General features: G+C 53.8%; 5 protein-coding genes across 5 annotated transcripts; 3 read left to right on the top strand and 2 right to left on the bottom strand.

The window, feature by feature from the left end:
* Positions 1–780: 780 nt before the first annotated feature.
* DDI1 (DNA damage-inducible protein 1) lies at positions 781–2,183 on the bottom strand (the record flags this gene model as incomplete). Its single annotated transcript, XM_056209392.1, has 2 exons — positions 781–1,487; positions 1,538–2,183. 2 exons carry the CDS (start codon positions 2,181–2,183, stop codon positions 781–783), a joined length of 1,353 nt encoding a protein of 450 aa, XP_056076214.1.
* A 1,101-nt stretch (positions 2,184–3,284) lies between these two features.
* Positions 3,285–4,446, top strand: N0V89_000570 (uncharacterized protein; the record flags this gene model as incomplete). Its single annotated transcript, XM_056209391.1, has 2 exons — positions 3,285–3,545; positions 3,895–4,446. The coding sequence occupies 2 exons, from the start codon at positions 3,285–3,287 to the stop codon at positions 4,444–4,446; spliced, it is 813 nt and encodes a 270-aa protein (XP_056076213.1).
* A 1,901-nt stretch (positions 4,447–6,347) lies between these two features.
* On the top strand, positions 6,348–7,336 carry N0V89_000569 (uncharacterized protein; the record flags this gene model as incomplete). Its single annotated transcript, XM_056209390.1, has 2 exons — positions 6,348–6,894; positions 6,948–7,336. 2 exons carry the CDS (start codon positions 6,348–6,350, stop codon positions 7,334–7,336), a joined length of 936 nt encoding a protein of 311 aa, XP_056076212.1.
* Positions 7,337–7,777: 441 nt separating this feature from the next.
* N0V89_000568 (uncharacterized protein) lies at positions 7,778–8,683 on the top strand (the record flags this gene model as incomplete). The annotated part of the gene is made up of 1 exon (XM_056209389.1): positions 7,778–8,683. One exon carries the CDS (start codon positions 7,778–7,780, stop codon positions 8,681–8,683), a length of 906 nt encoding a protein of 301 aa, XP_056076211.1.
* A 72-nt stretch (positions 8,684–8,755) lies between these two features.
* On the bottom strand, positions 8,756–10,393 carry RRP8 (25S rRNA (adenine645-N1)-methyltransferase; the record flags this gene model as incomplete). Its single annotated transcript, XM_056209388.1, has 1 exon — positions 8,756–10,393. The coding sequence occupies one exon, from the start codon at positions 10,391–10,393 to the stop codon at positions 8,756–8,758; it is 1,638 nt and encodes a 545-aa protein (XP_056076210.1).
* Positions 10,394–11,577: the final 1,184 nt, after the last annotated feature.

Raw genomic sequence — 11,577 nt, 5'->3', positions numbered from 1 at the left:
CTGTCGCAAATCACACTGGCTAGCTTCAAATTTCCCATGCTATAGTAGGATGGCCATTCTATACTACGCCGGTAGTGTACTATCCCTTTATCCTTTCTTGCTGTACCACGGATTTGCTTCAGAGCGGAGACAAGACGACACAAGACAAGGACGGCGCACTGGGAATGGAGGGATTTGCGGGAATCTTGGAATGGTACATGGTACCACTGTGGCGCGATGCAGTGAAGCGCCTTTTCAGGTGGGCGTCAGACACCTACGACAATGCAACAGCATGTGTGACTTAGGATAATTGCGACCTCAAGGTAGCATTGTCCTGGCAATGGCAAGAGATTTTGTTGCACGTCGATCGATCGCATCCCAATCACGGGCAATTGTTCCGAGTGTGATTAACGTTGCGCATGGAAAAAACATATCTGCATGCTCGCAGAAGACGCTCAGACAGTCGTCTTGTTCGCACTCGTGAAGGCTCTGTTCAGTTCTATCACTCTACCTAGACCAACCCCATGACTCCAGGGGAGTCAAAGCCTCCGCGAACAAAGGAAACTCATGTATAGAGTGCAATAGAGAGGCTAGATAATACATGCGATACAATGCAAGCGCTAAGAGTTGCGATCGTGCCTTGCCGTGACTTCATGTCCATGCCAGATCTAGGTTCAGCGAAGGGGAATCATTGGAGCAGCCGTTGGGGTTCTTTTTCCGTTCCCATAAAAATATTCGATCGTTTTCCTTGCTTGCGTGATTCGATAGCAGGTATGCTCTTCAGGATGTTCTCGGTCGCGCCTAGCTTCCAAAGAGCATACTGGCTGCCGTGTCTAGATCTCCGCCGGCTGCCGATAACGCGTTGATGGCGACTTCGCGAGGAACCGAAGTGATGCTCATAAGCTGCTGGATATGCTCCTCCGGCCATTGTGGAGAAGACGCTGCTGCAGGTGCAGGTCGAGGTTGTGCTGGCGCCGCTGATTGAGATGCGGGCTGCTTCTCAGCTTCCCCAACCGCCACAGACGATTCCCCAGCACCGGCCTGCTTCACAGCACCAGTCTTCGTCCCGATCTCGGTATTCCCTGGACCAGGCACAGTAGGCTCATCTGCGCCAAATCCCTTCGGGATCTCATGTTCTGGCAGGAAAGGCACTTCAGTGTCTGCGAAACACAACGCGTTCTTCTCCAAATCAATCTTGGCTCTGTACTTCTTGAGCATGTCGAGGCCAAAAAGAAGATCCACATCTTTGCCCTCCATGACGGTGAAAGCGCACGGCATATCGACACCACCAATTTTGATGACGGCATGGTGCACGCGACCAAGAATGGCAGCAGTGCCGACTCCACGAGCAATACCAGCATAGCGCGTGTCCAGAAGGCGCATGATGCCACATCTCTCGGCACAACTTGGGGACATGATGGTAGCCTGGGCACCAGAGTCGACAAAAGCCTTCACTGGCACGCCGTTCACCTCCGTGCTGATGTATAGCATGTGGACCGAGGCAAAGACTGGGTCGTTAGTATGTTATCTGCGCAAATAAATGAGGGCTCATGCTCACCTTCCGGATTGAGATCGTATGCAGTGTGCAGATTCTCAATAACCCGGTCCTGGCGGATGATTTCCTCGATCTTCCTCTGGGCTTCGATGTTGAAGGGATCTTCGTTCAGTAGCTGGATCTGGCGCTCCTGCTCGCGGCGGGCTTGCTCTTGCTCACGCTGCATCTGGTTGTAGGCGGTTCTCCACTGCACAGGGTCGTTGACGAGAGCAGCAAGCTCGGGCTTTTGCCTAGTGAGCTGTTCCAAAGTGGGCGGGCTGCGCAAGAGCTGCTGTCGCACATCCTCTGGATCTGGCGGTGGCACTCCACCGGCGGCCTGTTGGCGCGTCTGACGAGGGCGAGATTGTGGCTGCACATTTCCATGCTGCCGGATGTGCACAGCCATCATCTCGTTATCCCTGACGCCGGCCTGCTCCAATGTCTGACTGTCGTTGCTCAGAGGCATCCCGTTGTAGAACAGTATCTGGGCGGCGGCGGGGCAGTTTGGGTTCTCGGCCTCGATGAAAGCCTTGAGGTCTCTCAGGGTCAGGTCGGCGGGCAAATCGAGGGTGATGAGCGGCTGGTCCGTCTCGCTGGGCGAGGTGATGGAAATTGTTACGCGTGGCCTATTTGAGGAGCGGTTAGCCATCGGGTTTGGCACGTCGCACATGACGGTTTCGGCGCGACTTACATGGTCGCGGTCAGCTGGGGCGCTGGCTCCCTCTGCGATATGCAGGCAAAACTGAAAAGAGGCAAGATGAGGTCGCACGGTACGCGGAAGGCGAGGAGCTTGGGGGGATCTGGATGGTTGACAGCGGGGTTCCCACTCGGCGGTTGTGTACAAGGGTTTCAGCACGTTGGCCGGTGGCTTATAAGACAACGGCTTTGTCCCGAGCGTGTTGCCTTCACGCGTAACGGTTGCTAGAAGGTGGTGGAAGACGGTCGGCCGTTTGCGCTTGTTAATAATCAGCGGGGAGCGCGGTGATGAAGTGAAGGCATCATGGGCGGTTACGCGGTGGTCGCGAGCGCGGCTATGTCAGCGTATTATAGCAGCGCGCTGGGCTATGATGAGGCCGCTGGGGCACTGGTATAAGCTGGTTGGGCTGCTGTGGGCTGTAGGCACCACGCAGTACGTCGGACACTGCCTGGAGTCATGAAACGGCGGCGGTGAGTGTCTGCAGTCGCAGGGGCCACCGCGGGGCAATCTAGCGCGGCGGGAGGCCATCATCAAGGCGGAACACAGGAAACAAGGCTGGAAAGCTGGATGGATAGTGGGCAGAGAAGGCTGATCCTGGCTGCAGCATTTGGGCGGGTTTGGGAGCCTATATACAGGACTACGGCGAGCTCGAATTCCCTCTGAGAGCTCGTCCAGCGACCGGGTTCGCTCCTGCCGCCGGCCACTGGCGGGGTTTGTTTGCTTGCACAGCATGGGAAGCGGCGGCCCGGTACCTGCCTGCCCTTTGCACCGTAGGAAGGAACCATTGTCCCCTCTCACCGTGGCCATCCGTCGGCGTACACAAGCGAATGCCAGCTCGAAGACCCCTCAAGTCCAACGCCTTTTGCATGATTGAAGTCGACACAAAGAGAGTCCCACGCCAAGTAGTCATGTTCGTGTATGCTTGTGGTACAGGCAGGGTAAGCTAAGGCACAACGATCTACAACGGCGGCAAGGGTCTGGCCAAACCTCCCGGAGCGCATCAATCGATCACGGGCACACCTCCCACGCATCCCCTCAACGTCTCCAGCAAGCCAACCACAGCGCCAAGTCAGCATGCCACGGGATCTCATAGCGGATAAGAAGACGCTGGAGGATATGCCGCCGCTGTCAAAGGAACCTGCCGCAGACAGCCCCGAAGATCCCAACCCAATGCCGTCGCTCTATCAAGTGCCCACCAGCTTCATCGAGGACCGCTTCAAGCGCATGACCGACTTGCATCCTTTTGCTTCGTTGCTCAACCAGGACGATCTGGATGACTGCGACTGGCTGGAGCACACCGCATTTGACGAGAATGAGGCGGCGTCGCGGGAAAAGGTGGGTGGAATGCTCCATATCTATTCCTCCGGTGCACCCTAGTCCACCTCGCGATACTTCCATGGCTGAATGCTTGCTTGTGCGACGACGTCTTGGTCGGGCATTTTTCAGGCATCAGTCGGATGCATTGTCCCTCAAAGCGTACAGCATACCGCCCATTCATCCATGCGCAACGCCTATCTCGCCTGACCGTTCAGCCACCCGCTGCACGAAAACAACATCACAGCAGGCGAGCACTCGCCTCGCTTCGCCAAGACAAAATTGTTGTTGCGGTCCCGTGCCTTTCGTTTCCTCCCGTTGAACATGCATTAACCAAACAATCGCTGCATTACGGCTAACACTGCTACAGATCGCATACCGTCTGACAGTCTGCGGCGAGCTAAGCACTGGTCTCTTCTCCTCTGCCTACCCCACTGTCTCCGGCCCCCTCTCTAAATTAGTAAAAGCTCGCAAGGACTTCCCGTCGGTAGACTCTGCAGACTCAGACCGCAAAAGGATACTAATGGGCCACATCATAGCCACCAAGTTCAAGGGCAGCAACCTCGTCACAGATGACGCCATGGCTTTTCCTTCGGACTGGAAGACCAACTACCAGTTCGGCCCATCAACCGGTCATCATGAGGAAGGCGACACGATATGTTTGCACTCGCTCTGTGTGCACCCAGATCTCAATGGCAAGGGCCTTGGTGGTGTGTTGTTGAGGGCGTGGACGCAGCGGATGAAGGACGCCGGGCTGGGGAAACGAATTGCACTGATTTGCAGAGAGCGACTGATCAAGTTCTACGAAAGCGCGGGGTTCAAGAATGTTGGGCCGAGTGTGTGCCAGTACGGCGGAGGCGGCTGGATAGACATGGTGATGGAATTTGACAGTGTGAGCCACGATGAAGACATCTATCCTTGAGCTTCGTGGAACAAAATTGGAGTTTTCGGAAGGGTTGGGATCTGGAGGGGCGCGAAAAAAACACAACCATCTAGTCTACGTGGATATGAGGTATAAGGGTTTACTATGTTAATGTTAATTAGCGAAAAAGCCCTTCCATGAGTCTCGTGTATACTCCTCGCGCTTTCGCTACACTCTAGTCCTCTGAAACGGGACAGAAGGCATCGAATACTCTGAGTACTTACCCAATTCATCCCACCCGTGCCAATTTCAGAACCATTTGCAACTTACACATGTCCGTTTTCTGTTCAACTCGTCGACCAGCAGCGAATGTTTTCAGGCCCGCCATCAATAACATCGCGAAATACCCGACCACAACGTCACAGTACGCGTCAATGATACAGCTGCCCGACAATATGAATGCTAGCGAAGCTCGCATCTCGCGCAATCCAGACTCAAGACGGGAGCAACAATGTGCCAAGAGAAATCCAATCAGCGTCATCGAGTTCCTGAAGGGGTAAGCATTGCGGGTGAGCCAACAGCTACATCTGCTGTACGGCCCTCTAGCGTGGAGAAGAACGACTCATAGCGTACGCATTACGCGAGGCGACATCGGTTGCTATTTACGTTTCTAGATTTCGAAGATGTCGCGCAGAACCCTTTACTGGGGCGACAAGGCCGCCGGGGGCCGATCAACGAAGGGCACAGCAAGAGGATCGCGTACGGGTAAGGCTCGTGGCAATCCAAGGAGTCGGTCGTCGGTCGCAAACTAGCCCCGAATTTGCCTAATTCCTGGAACGATTTTCGTCCGGCTAGAGCCGAGCATGGCGGAGCCTCCACTCCACTCCTCTCTGACCGCTACCAACCTCTGTTCGTCCGCTCCGCTTTCTTCGCATTCGGCATATTCGGTTTTCTCCCTTATCGTCCGACCTCCTTTCTCACAAATCGGACATCTCGTTCAACATGCGCGAAAAGGGATTGACATGAGCCGTGCGAATGAAGGTTATACTTTATGGTTGACCGTCATCGCCGAACGTGCTCTATCCGAATTGTTGTGAGGTTGGACGGAGGACGGCACAATTCTCTTGCCAGCTCTCCGCTCGAGGGAGAGCATCAGGCACGCCGTGTCCGCGTCATTCCGACCGGTCGGGCATCACAAACTCGAGGCTTAGCCTGCGGCGGCTGCTTACAATGTAAACCTTTTGGGGTTAGACTTGCGACCAAAACCACCGAAACGTGAGAGGCTGAGGCTCCTACGCACTGACACGATGGCTCATCGTTGCTCAATACACGAATCGACGAATCGCATCACAGTGGAGTTTACCGCGCTTATCTGGCTTTTGTCCGTGAACGGCAATGTTTGAGTTTCAGGCGTGGGCAGTGTTAAGAAATTCCCTGCGACGAAAGCAACCAAGCTCCTCGCCCATCATAGACGAGTGGACAAATCAGATTGCAACAGAATCGCGGAACTACAAATCGCGCCGTGGCTCCGCCCTGGTGGGCGAATCGCATGGTTGCAAATTTTACCACGCTTATTTCGATTTTGTTTCCGTAGAACAACGGTCGCGTTAGCCCGCGGGCGGTGTTGGGGAAGTGGACGCGAATCACTGCATCCTGCGGCTTGGTCTATGACATGCCACATGGCGTTGTATGCCTGCGTAAGGACTCAAGTTCATCCGAGAGACTATAGATATAAGGCACCGACGTGGAAATCGAGATAACGGTAAGCTGCACACACCAACCTTATACCCCCAAATCTTACCACCCCCCAACTCAACGGCACGTTTGCCCATAACCAACAACCTTAACCCATCCTCCTTTCGTATCCCCTTGGGCCAGCTATATCTTCCCATCACCCCCTAGCTTACGGAGTCGAATTCTACAACGCACTTTGACTCCGCTTCCACCTTCCCTCGATCAAGATGACTGGGCCTAAAGTCCTAGTCCCAGATTGGTGCGAGAGCGTTGGTCCAGATTGCCCCGTTGAGGGCACAGTGTACGGGTACTACCCGTCGCTCGGTTGGAATGCTTTCTTCGCAGCGGCCTTTGCTCTCGCCTTCATTCTCCAGCTCGGCCTCGGTATCCGTTACAAGACATGGACGTACATGATAGGAGTTGGATTGGGCTGTCTCGGCGAAACGATTGGCTACATTGGGCGTATCCAGATGCACAAAAATCCCTACGACAATGGCGGCTTCACGATCCAGATTGTCTTGCTCATTTTCAGCCCTGCATTCTTGGCGGCTGGCATCTACCTCACGCTTAAGCACGTTGTCATCAGCTTTGGCGAGCAGTGGAGTCGCTTGAGACCGAACTGGTACACTTACATCTTCATCGCGTGCGACATCACGTCCCTGGTGCTCCAAAGCGCTGGTGGAGCGCTCGCTGCCACTGCCGACGACGGAGACCAGAAGACCCTGGATGCGGGTACGGACATCATGATCGGCGGTATCATCTTCCAGGTCGTTGGTACGTACCAAGCTCCCCTCATGCTCCTTATCTAGTCACTAATAACGATCCAGTCCTCATTGTCTTCGCCCTCTTCGTCCTCGAATACTCCCTCCGCACCTTCCGCCACCGCGACCAACTCTCTCCTACCGCCCTCTCCCTTTGGACCTCTACCAAGTTCCGCCTCTTCGCTGGCGCCGTCATCGTCGCCTACTTCGGCATACTCATTCGATGCATCTACCGCATTCCCGAGCTGTTCGGCGGCTGGGCGAACGACCTCATGCGCAATGAAACTGACTTCATTGTCCTGGAGGGTATCATGATTCTTATTACTGTTATTGCACAGACAGCTTTCCATCCGGGCTGGTTCTTCCCCGCCCTGGGTGGGACGTTGTTTAATAAGAAGGGGCGTGGGGGAAAGAGTGTGAGTGAGAGTGAGACGGAGATGGCTGCTATGGCTTAGAGTGCAGAGGTAGGGTTACATGGGAGGACGGATATATACCCGTGCAAGAATCTGCACGTTTGCGCATCGCCGCTTTTCTTTTTGCTTACATGAAGTTTTTGTGCGCATCATGGATAGACTCGAGAGTGCCAGCGCGTCCGAGCAATGGCAATTACGCGCTTACACCACACTACATCATAGTAATCTTTATTTATCGGGTTTTCCTCACCGGTACTCGTTCTCAAAAGATCTTCATCTGCCAAGTACACTGTCTTAATATTGCATACAACTGTAGACGGAGTGTAAGATACACTTGATCAACGTTGGCGCCCGAAATAGTCATGACCTCACAACTTCGTTTGCATAGACACCAACTACATCAGGCTTGATATCAACCATAACAAGGAATACAGAAGACTTTCAATTTGGTGAGTTCAGTCTTGGAAGTCATACACCTCCGCAATGTCCTCAGACTCTCGCACGGTCGTCATAACAGGCTGTTCGGACAACTCCCTGGGCTCTGCGCTCGCCCTCGCTCTACACAACCACGGTGGCTGGCAAGTCTTCGCAACCGCGCGCGACAAAGCGCACATGAAAGCCTTATCTTTCGCCGGGATTGTAATATTGACACTCGACGTCATTAGTCCAGACTCTATCTCCGCCTTGGTGAACGATATTTCCAACCTGACGAATGGAACTCTCAACCTTCTTATTAACAGCGTGGGCGGCGGACACTACCAGCCTTTCCTGCATCTCGACCTTTCTAAGGCAAAAGCGTTGTTTGATGTCAACGTATGGGGGTATATTGCCGTTACGCAGGCTTTCCTGCCGCTACTTCTGGCCGCAGCAACATCGGGGAAGGAAGGAAGGAAGAGCGTGATCGTTAACAACACGAGTATCTCGAGTGTGTTAAGGACGCCGTTCCACGCCGCGTACTCCGCTTCCAAGGCTGCAATGGCGATGTTCAACGATATCCAAAGAGTTGAATTGGCGCCGCTCGGCATCCACGTCGTTGACCTCAAGACTGGGTCATTAGAGTCTAATTTTGGGGAGAACAAGAGTAATCCGTACGAGCTACCGGTGGACTCGCCGTACCAACCAATCAAAGAAGAAGTAATGAAAGTGGTGACGGGTCAGAAGACAGAGGAGTATGCTGAAGACCGTGAGGCTTGGGCAAAAAATGTGGTGCAAGATCTGTCGAAGAACCCTGATGATCCGCCGGAGCAGATCTGGAGGGGCGGCATGGCGGGGACGATTAGTGCGACGAGCAAATTGGACGATATGTTGCCTACTAAATTAACAGATGGGAGTTTTCAGTGTCTTGGCGGACTGGATAAGCTGGGTAAAGAAAAGTCGGAGAGGGAGTAGAAGTGACGGGATGGGAGGTGAGGATCTGGATACAGGAACGTGTGATAGGAAGATAGGCAATAGGCTTTACATCTACCTAATCTTATACAAACACGGCTTAAGCACCTTTGCGTTCTCCGTATCATCAGGATCATCGTCTTCCACTGCCGTAAACTTCTTCCCCTTCATGCCCATCTTAAGCCCGTTCACCGATTCCTTGACGTTCTTCCCTTTGCTAGGCTGCGCAGCCTTCACAAATTGCATCTTAACAAACATTTTGTTCCCCAAATCAATCGCGGCAGACGGCTTCTCCGGCGGCGCATCAAGCACGAACCCATGCGCACGCAGCACAGCGACAAAGGACGATACATCCGTGCCTTCCTTTGCAGCCACGCCATCAATGCGCGTCGCGAGCTCCGCTTCGTCGTCGGAATTCATTTCGCCTTCATCATCTTCTTTCTTCTTGGGTGGCTTGGGACCGCCTTTTCGCAAGCTACCGATGGAATTGATGGGAGGGTTTCCCTTTCTAGGTTTGCCTTTTTCGACGCGTCCAAAGCGCGATTTTATCTCCGCGACCCAAAGCTCCCCGCGCCACCGCAGGATGCGGTATGCTTCATCGATAAAATCGAGCCAGTTTGTGCCCATAAGGGCGAGGCAGAAGACTGCTACGTCGGCTGACCCATCTACGCAGGGTAATGCGGAGATGTCTGCTATGGTGACGAGCGAATGAGAAGGACCAGAAGGTTTGGAAAGGTCGTAGGAGTCGATGTGCATGTTGAGAGATTTGAGGTGCGGTTGGAGGCGGTAGGAGAGGGAGGCTGTGCCACAGCCCAAATCCGCGACAGTACAATGGCCCTTAAGATTCCTGGGTAAGGGTTTTAGCCCCCCTGCTGTAGTCGGTTCCTCTGGCTCTGGCTTAGTCGGGTCTCTGTATCTGGGCTTCTTCTCGTTCCGCTTCTTGTCTTTGGGAGTGTTTCGATCTCGCACCTTGCCACGCGTGAGCACATCGTTCACGTAGCCATCCACGGGATTCTCGGGCCAGCCCTCGGTCTGCATCGCGAAACCGCGGTGGTAGTCTTCAAACATGGAGGGATCTTCTTTGAAGAGGGCGAGAGAGTCGGTGGACGGCTTGGTGTACAGCGTCTCGTTGAGATGGCGGAAGCGGGCGCCAGCGAGTTTCTGGCGCATAGACTTCTGGAGAGGGGTGAGGCCTTTGGGCTCGGGTGGGAGGAGTGAATCTATTATACCTGCAGATGGCATGGTTGCGTCTGCAGGTTTCGAAGATTGGTCGGCCCTGTGCTCCTTTTTTTGCTTCTTCTTGTCGCGCTTCGATTCGCCTTCAATGGGCTTTGGCTTGACTTCCGCAGCAATCTTCACGTCAACGGCTGCTTGTGTAATGTCTGCCACTTGTTCATCCTCCTTGCTTCCACTGTCACCACGCCCTGCGCCTCTCGTCCCCCTCTTCCTCTTCTTCCCTCTCACCTCCTGCGCACCCTCTTCCGCCTGTGCACCTTCAGGTTTTCCCGGCGCTGTCTTTCCCGGAGCCTTGGGTGTCTTCCCCTCAATTACTCTGTCCCACAGCTCTCCCACATTTGCCTCATTGACCTGCTCCTCCTGCTTCTGCTTCCTCTTTTTTGCTTTCTTGCCCTGTTTCTCAGGGTCTTGCGGCTTCGGCTTCTCGACCTGTGTCGCGAGGTTCGCAGAGACATTCCAGCCGGGAACGGAAAACATGATTGGGAGCTGGAATGAACGACAATGGGTGCGCAGAGGCTTATGAAAGCGTGCTGGTGGGGATGCGACTTTGAGCAGATCGTCCTGAAATTTTAGCGGGGCCGGGTGTTGGTTTCACCGAGGCTCCGTTAAAGTGGGGCAGGTGCGACGATGCGTTAACCTCTTCCATATTACGACAACCACCCTCGTCATCGTTTACGGCTACATGATTGTCTGGCAAACACTACTTTTGGGTTGAGACTCCATAATGTCGTCGGAGATGTAGATGACATGTAATTGTTCGTAATCATGCAGCTTACGATTCGTGTCCACAGCTGAAACCGTAACATCATGTCACTTCACCTTCGCTCTGGCTTTACGTCTCTGCCGTTAACCTGTCTACTATGTTGTCTCAGCTCCTCTTAGGGTCACATCGATGCATAGTCACGACGGGTGCTGGGACGATAACAGATATTGAACTGAATCGAACGCCGCAGGCTGAATGAGCCGCACAAGATGGCGGGTTGCAACGGAGCCTTCAGCGCTGCTATTCCCAGCAACACGCCGCATCCAACATCCATTGATCAGTGTTGGAGTATAGCCAAGGGTTGTCCATCCCCTTTCCATAAAGCGGGTGGGCGCAATTTACCCAGATGCGGCGCGACCAGTTCAAGGATTAGAGCGCCCTTAGTGACTCACTGCTGTGCGCACGTTCTTGTCGAAATGATAATTTCCGGGCCCCTCAGCTTCGTGAGAAGTATGTTTGAAACATGGAGATATACTTCATACCTGGACTCGACCGTTGTCATGCTGTGATCGCGCGAGAACCCCTAATCCGCATTGGAGAAAACCGTCTATACCTGAGAACTGTTGGCATGATATCGCTTCGCACGTCAAGACGAATCGCTAAGCTCACCCAACTTCCCTACCTTACGGAGCCAAGTAAACGCAAAGCTGTGCCGTTGACCGGATATATTCCATCGCCTCTTTAGCAAACGGCACAGTTTACCATGCGGAGGAGCATTCTTATCAAGGCACAGTCAAAGCGGATTGTATAAGATCTTCAGTCGAGGACGACTATTGAGACCATCCGCTCGTGGGTGTATTTTCGTTCATCATGGCCTGGCTTCTCAAGGTCTTGTCGCTCTTTACTCTCCTTCTGTCACTCGTTCATGCCAGACAGCCCCGCGGCCGTCACGCTACCT

This window comes from Didymosphaeria variabile (assembly GCF_027946475.1).
Source record: "Didymosphaeria variabile strain IMI 356815 chromosome Unknown scaffold_1, whole genome shotgun sequence".
Taxonomy (NCBI): Eukaryota; Fungi; Ascomycota; class Dothideomycetes; order Pleosporales; family Didymosphaeriaceae; genus Didymosphaeria; species Didymosphaeria variabile.
This window is presented reverse-complemented; position numbering and strand designations above follow the sequence as displayed.